Source organism: Pseudophryne corroboree, chromosome 1 (genome assembly GCF_028390025.1).
Source record: "Pseudophryne corroboree isolate aPseCor3 chromosome 1, aPseCor3.hap2, whole genome shotgun sequence".
Classification (NCBI taxonomy): Eukaryota; Metazoa; Chordata; class Amphibia; order Anura; family Myobatrachidae; genus Pseudophryne; species Pseudophryne corroboree.
The window spans coordinates 147,576,172-147,594,936 of record NC_086444.1 but is presented as its reverse complement, the minus strand read 5'-3'; the positions used below and the strand labels follow the sequence as shown (position 1 = coordinate 147,594,936).

Genomic DNA, 18,765 nt, shown 5'->3' with positions numbered 1-18,765 from the left:
ATGTTTCATTGATATCTAAGTCGTGGTGCGCCCAGCAGCAGAAAGGATGGTGGACAAAACTTGAAAAATAATTGGTCACATTGCTATAATATTATTATTATTATTAGTAGTAGTAGTAGTAAGTAATAATAATAAAGTTACAGTATTTTACACAGGGCTATACATGGTAAGTAGGCATATTGTCAACGGTAACAATGTTGGGATCCATCATGTTGACACCAGAATGTCAACATTTATGAGAATGTCAACATTTATGAGAATGTCAACATAGGGAAAATATGGACATGAATATTAGGGTTACACTTACCTCAAACAGACGTTGCTGACATTATGTTGCCATTCTGAATGTTGACATGATAAATGCTGACATAAGGGGACCATGTTATAGGGATTGCAGCTATACTGACCTCGAGCTTATAAACTTTCACAACAGATCTGGTTATAGACAAAACAAATCTGTCCCATGGAGCTAGTAAACAGCGACTCAAACCATATCAATAAATAAATAAATATGTATATATATATATATATATATATATATATATATATATATATACACACACACACACACACACATTTTTAGGCACAATTATTTTTATTTTCAATTATTTTCAGCTATCCCTGTGAAATAGGACACAGTACACTTCAATGTATTATTAGCCTGAAGATCCTTATGGAACCCGAACGTGACTGCAAGTGTACATGTGTACAGTAGTGATGTTATAGACCTAGAAATAATTCTAGGGCAGACATTGTTAACATTGGACTCATGGCAGTGCAAATGTTCTTACACTATGAAACGTAACTCCCTGGCACAAGCTCCCTATGCCAGGCAAGAAGTGTTCTTACACGTTCTTTGAAAGAGGTAATAAACACCCACGGATTTAAAGACCAGCTTGAATGTCCCCCAAGTTCCCACCTCTTTTTTTTGACAGGGGGACTGCCAAATAAACACTGCAAGCAGTGTGGGCAGATCTTCAGTGTCCCCAAGAAGACGTCTGCTCTCCAGCTGTAGACAGAGGTTCTCCCCATGTATATGTATTATTAGAGCAGATCAAGTCATTTCTCCAATCCACTCTGCAGACCTGGGGAGCTCAGGACTCTGCACATCTGCTCCTCTGTAGGGAGAGAAGAGACTTCTATTGCTGGATAATATCACATATTAAAATGCCTAAAAGGAAAACCTTGCTGCTCCTGTTACAGGTTCTGCTGGAATTATGCTGGGGATGTGAAGCACAGACAAATTACCAAGGTAAGCCCTTACTAGAAATGCTATACTTATATGGTTACTGTTTATGTTGTTCATTGGCTCATACACTATATACAGTTTAATGAAATGCTAGGTGTGCACTATTATTGGAAATAATATATTATAATGAGCCACTTCCAGGGGTTGATGATGCTCATCTTATATTATTAAAGCCACAGACTATATATAAAGAATTGCATTGTATTTATTTTTGCATATGTTGAAGGTTAATACATTTTGTATCATAATGTTACTATATTTTTGTCCGGGCATAGAGGATCTCATGAAACAACTGTGTGCTCATGACTATATAGTATAGTATTTCTCCACTCGCTCTCTGAGCCAGTTACTACAGAGATACTTCGATAAATAAAGCAAGGTTATTAAATTCAAGTTTTGATGGCTCTCTTCCATGCGTGGCTAGAAAAATTAAAACCAAGGACCGCAGCCAAACAGCAGCCTACAGTATACAGCCTTCAAGGGGTTAGGCTGCTCAACAAATATCTATTGGATACTATCAATTGCCCTACAACGATTGCAAATAATAATCTTACAGAACACTGCAGATTGCAATAAATCTAAAAAAATATATATTATTATATATTGTAGAGGATATTGTAACAGTATGATTTTCCTTTAGCTTGAAAGTTAGGATAACCACACAGAACAGAAAATAATCAATAGATGCAAAACCTGTATGAAAATGTATCCACATTTCAGGAGAATGACTTTTGACAGAGAACTATAGATGAAGGCATTGGTTATACAATTCATTCTTCCCGTCTATTTATGAAGACGATATATGTCAAATATCCAACATATTTACTAGAGATGTTCACTATCTTTGCTCTTTTCACTATTCACTCTTTTCAATTTAAGAAGCCTATAACCTACTTTGCGCCCTTAACCGACACCCACATATGTATGTCAAATTAACAAGAGTTACAAAGGATAGCTTTCCTCCGCTATCTAACGCCATCTCAGGGTGGCGTTAGCTATTGCCGGTAAAAAAAAAGGGACCATCTAAGCCGGAAAGGTGTTGCTTGATCCCTATAGGGTCAAACTACACCGTTAACTGTAACCCTTTCCCAGCAGTGTTATACTGGCAGCAACTCGGAGGAAACCATTGCTCCAATGTTCAGGGAGACGTAATGCAGCCAAGGAACCACTAGTTAGTAGAACCCTGGGAGAAATATAATTATAGCATCAAGTCAGCAACATCTGTGCCTGTATAACTAATGTATTCTGCATAGAATACACTTTTATCACATTTACATTTGACTAGAATGCAATTTTAAAAATATGTATTCGCTATGTAAAACCTTTTAATAAATTGTTTACAGACAAAGGCGTTTTAAACAGATATCTGGTGTTACAGTTACTGTTTATTATTTTTATTTTTTTAACGTATTAGCATGAAGGCATGCTATTCATGTGTATTAATGATTGGGGTAGGGGGTGGATCAAACCTTCTGACTTTATCCCTTGCAACTAAAAATGTAATTTTAGTACAGTTTCTTAACTTTAAATAAAAAAATACTTGTATGCTATCAATGCATATGGTCTCAATCCATTGTGATCTGTGCTCTTACCAAATGTTCTGTTTCACACATAGGGGTATATTTACTAAGGTCCCGATTTTGACCGAGATGACGTTTTTTCTTCAAAGTGACATCTCGGGAATTTACTAAACTCAAATCACGGCAGTGATGAGGGCATTCGTAATATTTTGGAAGTCCTAGGAGAAAATTACGAATCAATATACCATCGGTCAAATACGCCTGCAATTTGGTAGAAATCGGTCATTTACTAAAAAGTGCAAACCACAAACACTGCCGACAATAGCCAAACACTGCCGTGCTGAAATACAATTCATGAAAAAGTCCTAAAAAAAAACAGACCTGCTTTTTTTTCTCCGTGTTTGGATAGGCATGCACGGATCCATGAGATCCGTGCATGGTTTTCAGTGGGAAGGGGTGGGAAAGTGTTAATTTTGTTTAAAAAAAAATGCGTGGGGTCCCCCCTCCTAAGCAAAACCAGCCTCGGGCTCTTTGAGCCGGCCCTGGTTGAAAAAATATGGGGAAAAAAATGTCAGGGGTTCCCCCATATTTAAACAACCAGCACCGGGCTCTGCGCCTGGTTCCAAAAATACGGGGGACAAAAAGCGTAGGGGTCCCCCGTATTTCTGAAACCAGCACCGGGCTCCACTAGCCAGATACATAATGCCACAGCCGGGGGACACTTTTATCTAGGTCCCTGCGGCCCTGGCATTACATAACCAACTAGTCACCCCTGGCCGGGGTACCCTGGAGGAGTGGGGACCCCTTCAATCAAGGGGTCCCCCCCTCCAGCCACCCAGGGGTGAAGCCCGAGGCTGTCCCCCCCATCCAAGGGCTGCGGATGGGAGGCTGATAGCCTTTTTGTCAAAAAATGAATATTGTTTTTAGTAGCAGTACTACAAGTCCCAGCAAGCCTCCCCCGCAAGCTGGTACTTGGAGAACCACAAGTACCAGCATGCGGTGGAAAACCGGGCCCGCTGGTACCTGTAGTACTACTACTAAAAAAATACCCCAATAAAAACATAAGACACACACCTTGAAAGTAAAACTTTAATACATACATCCACACCTCCATATACACATACTTACCTATGTTCACACGAGGGTCGGTCCTCTTCTCCATGTAGAATCCATGGTGTACCTGTTGAAATAATTATACTCACAAAATCCAGGGTAGATGGCTCCTCTTTTAATCCATTTGTAATCCAGGTACTTTGCAAAATAACAAAACGGACACCCGACCTCGCACTGAAAGGGGCCCCATGTTTTCACATGGGACCCCTTTCTCCGAATGCCAGGAACCCCCTCTGACTTATGTCTAAGACGGTTCCATCAGCCAATCAGGGAACGCCACGTTGTGGCATCCTCCTGATTGGCTGTGTGCTCCTGTACTGTATGACAGGCAGCACACGGCAGTGTTACAATGTAGCGCTTATGCGCTCCATTGTAACCAATGGTGGGAACTTTGTGGTTAGCGGTGAGGTTACTTTCGGTCAACCGCTGACCACAAAGTTCCCACCATTGGTTACAATGGAGCGCATAAGCGCTACATTGTAACACTGCCGTGTGCTGCCTGTCATACAGTACAGGAGCACACAGCCAATCAGGAGGATGCCACAACGTGGCGTTCCCTGATTGGCTGATGGAACCGTCTTAGACATAAGTCAGAGGGGGTTCCTGGCATTCGGGGAAAGGGGTCCCATGTGAAAACATGGGGCCCCTTTCAGTGCGAGGTCGGGTGTCCGTTTTGTTATTTTGCAAAGTACCTGGATTACAAATGGATTAAAAGAGGAGCCATCTACCATGGATTTTGTGAGTATAATTATTTCAACAGGTACACCATGGATTCTACATGGAGAAGAGGACCGACCCTCGTGTGAACATAGGTAAGTATGTGTATATGGAGGTGTGGATGTATGTATTAAAGTTTTACTTTCAAGGTGTGTGTCTTATGTTTTTATTGGGGTATTTTTTTAGTAGTAGTACTACAGGTACCAGCGGGCCCGGTTTTCCACCGCATGCTGGTACTTGTGGTTCGCCAAGTACAAGCTTGCGGGGGAGGCTTGCTGGGACTTGTAGCACTGCTACTAAAAACAATATTCATTTTTTGACAAAAAGGCTATCAGCCTCCCATCCGCAGCCCTTGGATGGGGGGGACAGCCTCGGGCTTCACCCCTGGCCCTTGGGTGGCTGGAGGGGGGGGACCCCTTGATTGAAGGGGTCCCCACTCCTCCAGGGTACCCCGGCCAGGGGTGACTAGTTGGTTATGTAATGCCAGGGCCGCAGGGACCTAGATAAAAGTGTCCCCCGGCTGTGGCATTATGTATCTGGCTAGTGGAGCCCGGTGCTGGTTTCAGAAATACGGGGGACCCCTACGCTTTTTGTCCCCCGTATTTTTGGAACCAGGACCAGGCGCAGAGCCCGGTGCTGGTTGTTTAAATATGGGGGAACCCCTGACATTTTTTTCCCCATATTTTTACAACCAGGAGCGGCTCAAAGAGCCGAGGCTGGTTTGGCTTAGGAGGGGGGACCCCACGCAATTTTTTATTTTATTTTAACACTGATTTAAATTTTTAAAAAGGTGCACAATGAAGCCCAGCACGGATCTCTCAGATCCGGCCGAGATTCATTGTATTAAAGTCGGCAGTGTTTTACAAGTCACTCACGTAAAACACTGCAAAAAAAAAACGAATGACATCGACATCGGTAAATCCGAAAATGCAGAATACGACAGCTTAGTAAATTAGTCGTAATAAATTCAAAAAGTTGCAACTTTACACTTTCGATGTCATTCGTGATTGAACTTTGACCTCAGACGGGAAAATACGATTTTTAGTAAATATACCCCATAGTGTACAGTATGTATCAATCTGCAAATATTATATATGTACTAGCTGAGATATTCATATTTAAATAAACATTTACATCATACCATGTTTCACCACATTCAGTAGGTTACCATGCCGAGATAGAGGTGCTTCTCTGTCTAAATCTGGACATACACAATACAATTATCTTGCAGATAATCTGCCAGATTTTACTGGTTGGAATTAAAATCTGGTAACGGATGAGAGCAAATGACAATCAACCATTTTCTTAAAAATAAAATAAAAAAAACACTGGAAAATGGACAAAACCTGTGGTTCAGACAAATTGGTTAAAGCTGCGATTTAACCAATTTGTATGAATGACACTTTTTGTCTGTTTTCCAGTGTTTGGGAGAAAATGGTCGATTGTCATTTACTTTCATCCATTACCAAATTTTCATTCCAGCCAGTCAGATCTGACAGATTATCTGCAAGATAATTGTATAGTGTATGCCCGGCTGATAAGTGACAGACTTGCAGCCTTGCCCTGCAGGAACCCAATGAGTATATACATACTGTACAAAGAAACAGTAGTGGCAAAACAGCTTAATTAACTGAATACTCAGCATTATGACTTGTACCAGATGCCATCACTGTCCTAATGATGTGAGATCTGACTTTATCTGTCTGTAATGGCTAGGTGGGGAGTTCGTAGTTCTCTATGAAACTTTATAGTACAACAGACCCATAATGAAATGTGGTATGTTAAACCGGTTAATACTAGTAACTAACACATTGTAAACAAGAGGACCAATAGGAAACTGCAAACTCTTCCTCTTGGTTTCCTATTGGTCCACAGTGCTCCAGCATAGAATACAATGTCATTTACAGTATACCCATTCTTCATAAATTACCTTATTTGGGAGTTTGCCAATGTTTAAGTAAACGAGTCTTCTACATTGTCTAACATGTGGATAGGGACAGATCTGGGGTCTCTGTATTATCACTCAGATTGTGACATAGCTTACTATATACTTTGTATAGTATATTAAGGCCAATATTTGTGAATAATCCCTACATCTATACATTGCTTAGTTTCCATGCAGAGCAGAGGTGTTGGCTGTTTCTGTGTACAGCCAAGACTAGTACATCATCAGCATTGGCTGACTCTTTTATGACTTCCCCAGTTATAATGGAAGTATAAAAGTACATCTATTTGAAAAATAAAAGAGTTGTCTAGCTTTGTATGTCGCCTTGGGAGACATGTATTGTCTATGTATTTTATCTGAGTATGAAGGTATTGGCACACGGAAGTGTTATTTGTGGTTCCTGTGCACAGTAGGCTGCTCTGTAAAAGTCCTGATGACAATAGCAGTCTGTCCTGCTTGTGCCAACATCTGGTTTTGCTCTACAAGCTCTACAAATGGAGCCTGTGGATGCCATCAGACATACTTTCCATTGCCCAGTCTTTTTCATATGCTTCCCTTGTGTAATGCCACGCAAGACCTCTGCTGCGTAGCAAAATGTGCAGACATAATCCCACACATGATCTGAGTAGCTGCTACTGATATTAGTCCTCCTTAATTAAAAATGATTCCTCAAGAAACAATGACATTGTTTAAATATGCTGCATAATTACTGGTCAACAACAATTATGTCCCAAGGGCTCTGATGAGTGTTCTAAGTATACTTTTTTATGCTGACTATAAATAAACTATTAGATTTTTCCTATTAGGGTTAGTTTTCTTGTGGAGCCATGCTTATGTTCCTCATTTAGAAAAATCACGGATTCAAAGAAAATGATATATTGTTCATTTTTTACTATTAAGCAGAATTTGCAGAATTGATCATATCTCCCAAGATGATGTACTTGTGTTTTGTAAATGAAGTTAATTCAGTCATGAACACAACGCGAACAAGTGGAGATTAAGAAGCTTGACGCCTGAAAAAATCAGTTTCAAAGGTGTGTTGACTTATCAACAGTCTTCATGTGAACATGCAAATGTTGACATGATTGAACCGTCGACAAACCGCCCCTCCAGTGGTCTTTCACTTTCTCCCGGTGTCAGAGACGGCTCCAGCATCTTCTTCCAGGTTCCGGTGGTGCTGGTGTGGACCTGTGATGCTCCTGCATTCCAGTGAGTATTTCTGCTTCATAGAAACAAAGAAACATAGAATTTGACAGCAGATAAGAACCACTTGGCCCATCTAGTCTGCCCCTTTATTTATTTTTGTATACACTATTTTTTTCTCTAACCTTGTTTGATCCTTATTTCTTTGTAAGGATATCCTTATGTCTATCCCAAGCATGTTTAAATTGCTCCACTGTCTTAGCCTCTACCACCTCTGATGTACAGTTTCTAATACAGGTTGAGTATCCCATATCCAAATATTCCGAAATACGGACTATTTTGAGTGAGAGTGAGATAGTGAAACCTTTGTTTTTTGATGGCTCAATGTACACAAACTTTGTTTAATACACAAAGTTATTAAAAATATTGTATTAAATTACCTTCAGGCTGTGTGTGTAAGGTGTATGTGAAACATAAATGAATTGTGTGAATGTACACACACTTTGTTTAATGCACAAAGGTATAAAAAATATTGGCTAAAATTACCTTAAGGCTGTGTGTATAAGGTGTATATGTAACATAAATGCATTCTGTGCTTAGATATAGGTAGCATCACCATGATATCTCATTATGGTATGCAATTATTCCAAAATACAGAAAGATCCCATATCCAAAATACCTCTGGTCCCAAGCATTTTGGATAAGGGATACTCAACCTGTATATTAATATCCTTTTGAAGATATATCCTCCAGAATTGAACACAGTATTCTAGATGAGGCCGTACCAATGACCTATGCAGTGGCATTATTTCTTCTTTCTTTCTGCTGCTGATTCCTCTCCCAATGCAGCCAAGCATCTGACTAGCCTTCCTCATTGGTGTGTTACATTGCTTACCTGCCTTCAAGTCGGGATCCGGTCTGAAGATCGACAGTGTCTAGGTCGACAATGTTTAGGTCGACCACTACAGGTCGACAGTCACTAGATCGACATGGATGGAAGGTCGACAGGGTTTCTAGGTCGACATGTGCTAGGTCGACAGGTCTAAAGGTCGACATGAGTTTTTCACATTTTTTTTCTTTTTTAAAAATTTTTCATACTTAACGATCCACGTGGTCTACGATTGGAACGGTAAAGTGTGCCGAGCGAAGAAGCAGCGGAGCAAAGGCACCATGCCCGAAGCATGGCGAGCGAAGCGAGCCATGCGAGGGGACGCGGTGCACTAATTTGGGATCCCGGTCACTCTACGAAGAAAACGACACAAAAAAAAAAATCCTCATGTCGACCTTTAGACCTGTCGACCTAGCACATGTCGACCTAGAAACCCTGTCGACCTTCCATCCATGTCGACCTAGTGACTGTCGACCTATAGTGGTCGACCTAGACACTGTCGATTTGATGAACCACACCCCTTTAAGTCACCTGAAATAGTGACTCCTAGATCCCTTTCCTCCTCTGTAGTTTCCAGTATAGTGCCATTAATACTATATTTAGCCTTTGGACCCAAGTGCATGATTTTGCATTTTTTGGCATTAAACTGTAATTGCCACACTCTTGACCATTCCTCTAGTTTATTTAGAGCCTCAATCATTTGTTTTACCCCACCTGGTGTGTCTACCCTGTTGCATACCTTTATGTCCTCTACAAAAAGGCATACTTTCCCTTTAAAGCCATTTGCAATGTCACCAATAAAGATATTAAAAAGCACTGGTCCAAGTACAGATCCCTGGGGTACTCCACTGGTAACATTTCCCTCCTTCTATCCCTAACCTTCCCCCCCACCACAGCCTGAGTCTAACCTCCCCTCAGCCCAACCCTAACCCTCTCAATGATGCTTAACTCTTTCACATGGTGACATTTCAGATGTCAACATTGTGATCATGTTGACATTCCGAGGATGTTGATATGGTACCCGTCGACAGTTTGAATCATGTTGACAATTTCTTGTCAAGCATGTCACATGATACCAGCTTAAAAATCTCCCTTCTTCAATAAAATTCCTTTGTATTTAATGCACCTGCTGCAAACATGGGAGGTTTTTTGAGGGGGATGGGGGGCATAAGCAGTCCCCATTCAGCCCCCCACCCTTTTTTGGCTTTCCCAGTTGTAGAGTACACTCTGGGGATTTCTCTACTGCACCTCATGCACAATGGAAGCCGCCCCTTTTTTCCCGGTGATTTCTGCAGCACCAGTGCCAGACTCCGGAGAGGTGAGTATTATGTGTGGGCGCAGGATGTGTGGCGTGAGCCCCTGAGCACTGCACGCTATGACCCCATTATAGGTACGCCCATGGCTGCAAACATGAAATAGTCATATGACAACATGAAGTTCCATTTAGAAAGGTTCAATATTAGAAATCTAAATGGAATATCTGTGGAAATCTAGAAGTCATTGCACTGTTGCTAGGGCTGCAGCTAGGTTACACCGGGTGTACTACGATAAACCGGTGCTCGGGATCCCAACGCCCAGCATACCGGCATCGAGATCCCGACCGCAGGAATGCCGGCAGTGGGGCGAGCGCAAAAGAGCCCCTTGCGGGCACGGTGGCCACACTATTTATTCTCCCTCCAGGGGTGTCATGGACACCCCAAGAGCGAGAATAGTTGTCAGTTTCCCAGTGGTCAGGATCCCGGCACCCGTATGCAGAGCGCCGGGATCCTGACAGCCGGGATATCGAGTGCCTCCCGTTACACCAAGTACTGATGTTTTTTATGTGAGTGGGAGAGTAGGGACAAGCACTACTACGTTCAGAAGGATTGGACAAAACGTTCCTCACTTGCTGATAAGATGTACCTTCCTCCTCTCCACATCAAGCTTGGACTTATGGAAAACATTGGTAAAGTGTTGGCTAAATTCACATATTGGAGAAATAAGCTATCCCGGATGATCAGTGAGGCCAAGATTACACAAGGCATTTGTGTAGTCGCCCAGATCAGAGAATTATTAAGAGACGGTAGTTTTGAAGGACAGTTGAATGAAGCTGAGAAATCTGTGGCAGTATCACAAAGCTAAATATTATGAAATAGTGGGTGTCTTTCTTACGTGTTACAAAGTCTCGGGGTGCAAATGGCAACAAAGGTTATTCACTTGGACTCTCACTTGGGGGGATAGTTATCACAATCTGCAATCTTAATGCGGACGTAATATAAAGTTTTCGCCCACATTCGCATTGTGAAAATGAACATTTTAATGCAAATGCATTAAATTGCTCTTGCCAGATGACGGGCTCTGCTAAGAGCCTATCCTGGCAAAGAGCTGGAAGTGTTATAGTGTAACGCTATCATACTTCTTCCAAGTTCAGGTCCCCGGCAGACTATGTGCATGCACGGCCATGGGCCCATGCAGGCTCCCTCTCCAAAAACAATTGCCATTTTATACTATAAGGTAACACGTCTGGAGATGGTGCTATTTTATCATGACCATGCTCCAGATTGTTTTGCCTTCTGGAGCTTGGTTTATCCGGCAGCTTCGCAGCCCCCTTCCCACCTGTAGAAACCCACAGGGCTGCGAATGCTGTTTGGTACTGGAGGGACGGAAATGCAATCCCTTCATAGTACATCTGGGGGATACTAAATATTTGTTAGCGGTTGCATCACATGGGATAGGTGGTGCCAATCCCAGGTGTCCCCCTTCCAGTTCCCCGGAGTGAGGTAATTGGTGGCTTCTCCTGTTTAGTCATGCTCCCTTAGGTGATGTCAGCGGGCCACAGCCCCTATACCCAAAGTCACACCCACTATTCAGGCACGTGTGAAGCAGGGGCCTCATAACCGCACCAGGTGTCACTGACCCTCGTTCCGCCACTGTTTGTGGGTAACCCTGAAAACGTCTGTTTGGGGAATATCTTGAAAATATTTAATGATAAATTGTCCCCTTGGACTTTCTTTCTGGTAAGCAGGGGTGCAGTGATTGACAAACTCATTGAGCATTTTCATCAGGACATTTTTAACATAGAGAAGCATTACCAAGACAAGTGCAGCCCCAATTTGCTGGCTTACTACTGCTGGAGTTTTAATGCTGCTTTCAGACATGTGAGCAAAGAATTTTCTGGGTCCGTGTGCACAAAAACCCCCTCCTGGCTAAGCGGGTCCCGTTCAGCGGGGCCCGCTTGCCCGCTATGTGTGGACCTAGCCTAAGAGAGAGAGAGATCCAGAGGCAGATCTTCTTACCAATCCTAGCAGAAGCCAGGTCCTACAGCAGAGATCACCAATTGCGTCAGTGAGCTGGGCAGAACGGAGGCAGCTGTCAACCAGGTCGTTATCCTACCGGTGTCACATGCTGGGAGAGGAAAAAGAGGGATACAGCGCCGGGAAGGAGCTTCAATGCCGGAGGCAGAGAATGCCCAGCTCTGCCTCTGGCTAGTACCGGTAATAGCAGGGGCTGAGAGACCAGCGGATGTGAACAGAGATGGCAGTGCGAGGAGCAGCCGGGGAGATCAGCACAGACTGCGGGCAGCAGGATCAGAGCATACAATCTGACAAGCAAAGAAGCTCGGTGTGGGGAGAATTGTGCTGGGGCCCCTTGCAAGCTCAGGGCCTGGCACATGTGTACCCTTGATTCCCCCCTGTCGCTGGGCCTGTATCATATACAGTAATGCCCCTTGCACCATATTATGCCTAACACAGTAATGCCCAGGACACCAGATTTTGCCTCACACAGTCAGGTGCGGATTTAGGAGTGAGGGCCCCTCTAGGCACTACAGTAATGGCCACCCCCGACCTGCCTATTTTTATTTTTTATTAATTGTCTATAAACCCTCACTTGTAAATAGCCAATTCATTAGAATAATAAAAAAAAATACATATTTACTAAGTAGGACAGCTTACAGGGGCAATATGTGCATGTCCTACCCGTCTACACTCCACCCACATTCAAGATGGCATATGGCACAGTACAGTGGAAATATTTTGCAGTTAATGGTACTTTTTGGGCTGACAGTACAAACACATGCATCCAAGTGCGTTCCCCAAACAAGTGCCGCTCCTAGGCACGTACCTCAATTGCCTAATGGGAAATTCACCACTGCACACAGTAGTACCTAAAACACCATATTATGACCAAGATACCAGATTATGCCCCACAGTCAGTGGCGGAACTACCGCCAGTGCAGGCAGTGCCTTGCACTGGGGCCCACCACTGTCCAGGGGCCCAAAGCATGTAATGAGTCAAACTGACTCATTATATGCCGCTGTGTGCTGCGGGCAACCTCCGCCCGCAGCACACAGCCGCCCGCCGAGGAGAGGAGAAGAGCGCAGCGGCACGGGGGAGAGGGAGGAGGAGGGAGGTGGAGGAGGGAGCCGCAGCAGCGCTGTGTAATTGGTAAAAGCGCTGCTGCTGCTGTCCCTCTGCTTCACCATAGGCTGCCCTCCGCCGCTGTGAATGCTGGGAAGCGCATCCCAGCATTCACAGTGGCGGAGAACAGCCTATGGTGAGGCAGAGGGACAGCAGCAGCAGCGCTTCCACCAATTACACAAATTACACAGCGCTGCTGCGGTTCCCTCCGCCAACTCCCTCCTCCTCCTTCTCCCCTGCCTGGGATCTCTGCAGAAGCTGCACCGAGGAGCCTGAGCCAGCGGTGAGAGTAAGTATAATTCTTTCTTTATTTCTTTCTTTTTTTCTTTCTTTCTTTTTTTTCTGTCTGCCTTAATGTGTAAAAAGGGGGACGCTATCTGACGTAATGTGTAAAAAGGGGGGTACTGTCTGCCGTAAGGTGTAAAAAGGGGGACGCTGTCTGCCGTAATGTGTAAAAAAGGGGCGCTGTCTGCCGTAATGTGTAAAAAAGGGGACGCTGTCTGCCGTGATGTGTAAAAAAGGGGACGCTGACTGCCTTAATGTGTAAAAAGGGGGACGCTGTCTGCCTTAATGTGTAAAAAGGGGGACGCTGTCTGCCATAATGTGTAAAAAGGGCACGCTGTCTGCCGTTATGTGTAAAAAGGAGGACGCTGTCTGCCGTAATGTGTAAAAAGCGGACGCTGTCTGCCGTAATGTGTAAAAAGGGGGACGCTGTCTGCTGTAATGTGTAAAAAGGGCACGCTGTCTGCCGTAATGTGTAAAAAAGGGTATGCTGTCTGTCGTAATGTGTAAAAAGGGGACGCTGTCTGCCGTAATGTGTAAAAAGGGGAATCTGTCCGCCATAAGGTGTAAAAGGGGCTCTACCTGGTGTAGTGGTGCTACTGTGCGGCATAATTTGAATAATGGAGACTACTGTGCACCGTTATATGAATTGGTATTATTTTGTGGCCACACCCCTTTCCCACAAAGCCATGCCCCTATAATTTTTGCGCACACCTACGGCGCGCACTGTCCCTGTTTTGCATGTAGGGGTCGGGCTCCTATGCCGTTTCTTGCACACAAAGCTAAAATGTCTAGTTACGGCACTGTTGCTAGGTATCTATTTCTCTGGCCCTGAGCAGGTCCCCCTCTCCAGGGGTGAGGGCAGAGGCGGCCTTAACCAATATGATGCCCTAGGCAAGATTTTGGCTGGTGCCCCCTAGCACCGCCGCTAGTTCTGCAGGAGATGCCTGGCATGAGTCAGCTGGCAGCTCTGCTAACGTCGGGCGCCTTTTGTTTATGAAAATGCATCTTATTTGCATTACTATGTGGCTAGGATGCACAAGCTGATTAAAATGATATGCAGCATGCCTATATTCTGTGTGCGACTGTGGCTGTATCTGCATACGAAATGCTACATTACAGTGATTTCCAGGAATACACTGCAATATAGCATTTCGTATGCAGATACAGCCGCAGTCACACACACAATATAGGCATGCCGCATATCATTTTAATCAGCAAAAGCTGCTGGTGCCCCTAAGCATACCAAATGCCCTAGGCATTTGCCTAGTTTTCCTATGCCTAAGGCCGGCTCTGGGTGAGGGGGTGGACTTGGATGGGATGAGGGGGGGGGGGGGGGGCAAAGCATTTTGCCGCACCTGGGCTAGTTCCGCCACTGCCCACAGTTATGCCCCTGATACCATATTATGCGCCTAACAAATTATATCCCACAAGCAACCTACTTTTAAACTTCCTGTTCATTGTCAGAGGTTTTCCAGCCCTGTATAATGATCAAATTGCTTGCGTCTTATAGGTAAAGTGATAATACTATGGGAAGTATCCAATTAGGTGCGATGAAACATCGGAAGCGAAAAATGGGAGTTTTTCGTGATCTTTCCCGATGTTTCACAGATATTTTTTTTTTTTTACGAAAACACACATGTTCAGTAAAACCTGTGTGTTTTCGCCACCACAGCCCCAAAAAGCTGGCGCTTATCAGGGATTTTGTTTTGCGTGCCTGATGCATATCAGGGCTAATAGGATAGCCCCCAGTGAAGCAATGACCATGGATATTTGGATACCACCGAGGGCCGTAACTAGGTGTGTGCGGAGGGGGCACCGCACATAGTGCTGCAGGGTAGGGGGCGCTGTTGGTGGCACTTGTCAATTATCTGTTTTAATTACTTTCACTTGCAGCTTCCCCCCTTTTTGAAGCCCAGCATCCCCTGACCGCCCCTGTCTCCAGCCATAACCCCTTCTGTTGCTAATACCTATACAACATTCATGAACTCAACTTGAGATTTCTTTGTTATTCAGTAACACTGTCTTTTAATACATTTCAAGATGCCTGGTATTCGAACCCATTGCCTGTGGCATTGCAGTCAGACAATCTATTCCTTGAGCTATCTGCCCTTGCATAGAAAGGTAGATAATTCTAAGATAGAGAATTCTAACTGTTTGAAGCTTACCTTGTACTTTGTGGAAAAATTATCAGCATTGCAGATGAGTAGATCTATGTAGTGTGTGGCTGCAAGAGATTGGATGTGTAGCTGCACACTACATAGATCTGCTCAATTGCAATGCTGATTATTTTTTTTACAAAGTACCAGTAGCTTTATATAGTGTTCATAGATTTTACGCAGGATCAAATAGCACAATGAGTAGGGTGTTTGATTAGAATTCAGCAGGTTATAGGTTTAAATCCTGGGTATAGCAGTATATTGAAAAGTGTTTTTTAATAAAGAGTATTGTAACTGAATAAAAATGAACTCTCAAGTTAAGTGCATAAATTTGCTATAAAGAGGATTTGTGTCCAAATCCATTTTCTTTTGCAGTGGTCTATAATTGTGTATGTATATATATAAAATGTGGGATGGGACATTGTAGCATGGGCTTTCCCTGGGATCAGTATTGTCATTCTCTCTCTGGCACAGGGCACCAAAAAGTCTAGTTACGGCTCTGATACCACCACACCATATATATATATATATATATATATATATATATATATATATATATATATATATCATGCACATACATTTATAGTATATCATCACCAAATATGAACATAATTTCCTGAGATTGGGCCAACGTTTGCCGGTCTGTCCGATTTGTGAAAAGGCGACATAGTGCTCGATTGCATCAAGGTTATGGCTGTAGTCTGAAGTCTGGACTGGATCTAAAACATTCCATCAAATGGGTGGGGAAATGCTATTCTTCAGTGGTCTGCCTTGTAAGTAGGCTTATTAGGTTGTGGCTGATCATCTCTCTTCCATGTGTTTAGGTACTGAAACCTGTGCTGTTTCTGTGTGGAAATAAGAGCTTAATACATCAAAGTTCTGCTCTTAATGCTGTCTGGATTTCCCGAAAGCAGGCACAGAGAAATGTTTTCCCAGAAAAAAAGAAAATGCAGATTGGCAGGAGCTGTGGACTAACTTGGCAGAATTGTCTTTTATTATTTCTGTGTTTGCTAAAAATATGTAATATGTATGATTGCCAGTACACAAAAACCGGGTAAAATTTGCAAGATGATTTAGCTATGAAGTGATGGACTTTAAAGGGGTAATTTCAACCAAGTGTTTGTGGAAAGGCCACAGAACCTTCAGCTTATAATGTAACCTTATTTATATCTCTTATGTATGCATGCCAGCGTTAACGTAAATCATAATTGATTGGCGGTACATTGCATTAATATGGATTATCGCATATTTGCCTACTTTTGAAAAAACATTTCAGGGAGATGTGACAGTAACACCTATCAGTGTGGACGTGTACTGCTCCATTTAAGAGGTGTGTCATAAACATGACTTACATCCAAATGTAAATGAGCCCCAAAGTTATTAAGATCTACTTGTTGAAGAAAAGACTCTTATATTTTTCAGAATTTGTTTGTGTATTGTGCTTTACAAGAGATTCCATATACAGTAAGTGGCCACGAGAAACTTTATTTCAAATGCATGTAGCCATAGGGATCATTGTGTCTTATAACCAATGCAGGGAAATGGCACTGATGTTCCCATTTGTATGTATGTATCTGTGATTTATTCCCCCCCCCCCTAAGAATGTAACAGCTGCGCAATGGAGTTAAGGTGCAATCAGGGAGATTGCTGGACTATTCAGGGAGCCAGGGAGATTGCTTCTATTTCAGGGAGTCTCCTGCAGAATGAGGGAGCGTAGGCAATTATGTTTATATACCAACAGAATAATGTGCAAAAAGGGGGCAACTACATGTACAGTAGTTTAATTTGGACCACATGGCCTGCCTGGTAGTGGTATCACTTCCTATAGCAACAATATTAACACACGGTCCCAATGGTCAAAGCGCAACAAAACCCCCCAAAAACATTACACTGTGCAACACTTAAGTCATGTAATCGGTCAGGCAGAGATGTACCTCTCTGCCGGTAATCTCAGGGTACCATGTGTAAAACGTGGCACTGGTGCTTCCATAGCCAGATTAGGGGGGGGATGCAGGGCATACTGTACCCTGGGCCCCCCTTTGTCAGAGGGCCCCCCGGCCAGATCACACTAACATCACTAGCTTTCCCTCTTAAGCAGTAGCAGAATCAGCAGCCAGGATGAGAGCAGGACAGTACACAGTGCAGGCAGAGACACAGGAATATCATGTTTCATGAGCTACCGATGGCGCTTTCTTTTTTCACTCTCTCACCATTGACGTATAGGTGCGTTTTTCTCCGGGCCGGGTAAATAGGTCAAAATAGCAAATCTGAGGCGACAGAAGGGATGACTGGGTTAGGCAAGGTTAGTTGGTGGGCGAGTGGTCTGGGCAACTCTGCATAGTCTCTTAATGCCTAGAGGGACGGGCAGTCCTTCAGCCATGGGTCCCCAGAGGTTTCCTCCACAGGAGGGTTTTTCCTCACCTGAGTGCTGAAGGATGACTCTTCATGAGTCATGAGGCTCCCGCCATCTTGTTCCTCTTATAGGACAACTTTGTAAGATTACTGGACCAATCTTAGTCTGAAATTCCCTATTTTAGAATGCAGAGTAAATAACAATTTTAATAATTACAAAATAATAATAATAAATTAATAATCATCATAAGAAGACAAAGACGAAGAAGAAGACAAAGAAGAAGAAGACGTAGAACAAAAACAGGCTAGATTTTAATAAAAATAAAAATAGACATTTATTTTTTAAATACATTTTGCTTGAAGTTGTCTTTATAAATAAATTCTCTCAAAAGGTGAAGAAATTACACATATTTGGGGAGACAAATATATTAGGAGAGTTCAGAACCATGCATTGTTTATTCTACACAAGAGAGTACCAGGCGAGGCAGCCATGTTGGGTGCACTACATAGATTACACTGTGCAATAAGTAAAACATGGCAGTAAGGCATACAAGGGTAAAATGAACAGCAACTAACAGGATATCTAGTTTGGAGCTTGAACTTTAAGGAAAATGGTCTTACTCTATAATTGCTTTTAGATAATTTTCTCCTTTATAACTATTTTAAAGTGAGCTGAGGGGAAAATAACAATAGAGGGTCCAGTTACATTTTGAAATTATTAAAGAAACATAAAAATATCTGACCAAAAAATAAAACTGTATAATAATTCTCCAACACTCCAAAGATGGTAAGCTCATATTGTGAATTACATAAAATATTTATATGAATCCCACTTAATCACTATTACACGCTGGTTCTCACTGAGCGGAGGTTGAGACGAGAGGGGTGTCATTCGGCTCCCCAGCTGATGAGTGTATGCAACAGATAGCAGTGCAGGATCAATGGAAGTGTTGTTGATCTCTGATAATCTCAGGTCTCTGAGGAGTTAAGTGAAAAAC

The 18,765-nt window shown here is 43.0% G+C and overlaps 1 protein-coding gene across 1 annotated transcript in view; it reads left to right on the top strand.

The window, feature by feature from the left end:
• Nucleotides 1-1,073: 1,073 nt before the first annotated feature.
• Nucleotides 1,074-18,765, top strand: part of THBS4 (thrombospondin 4) — a 121,399-nt gene continuing 103,707 nt past the window's right edge. Inside the window, exon 1 of the mRNA XM_063963469.1 lies at nt 1,074-1,252. Within this exon, the coding sequence (XP_063819539.1) occupies nt 1,168-1,252 (85 nt within the window). The 5' untranslated portion in view covers nt 1,074-1,167. The remainder of the gene's footprint in view (nt 1,253-18,765) is intronic.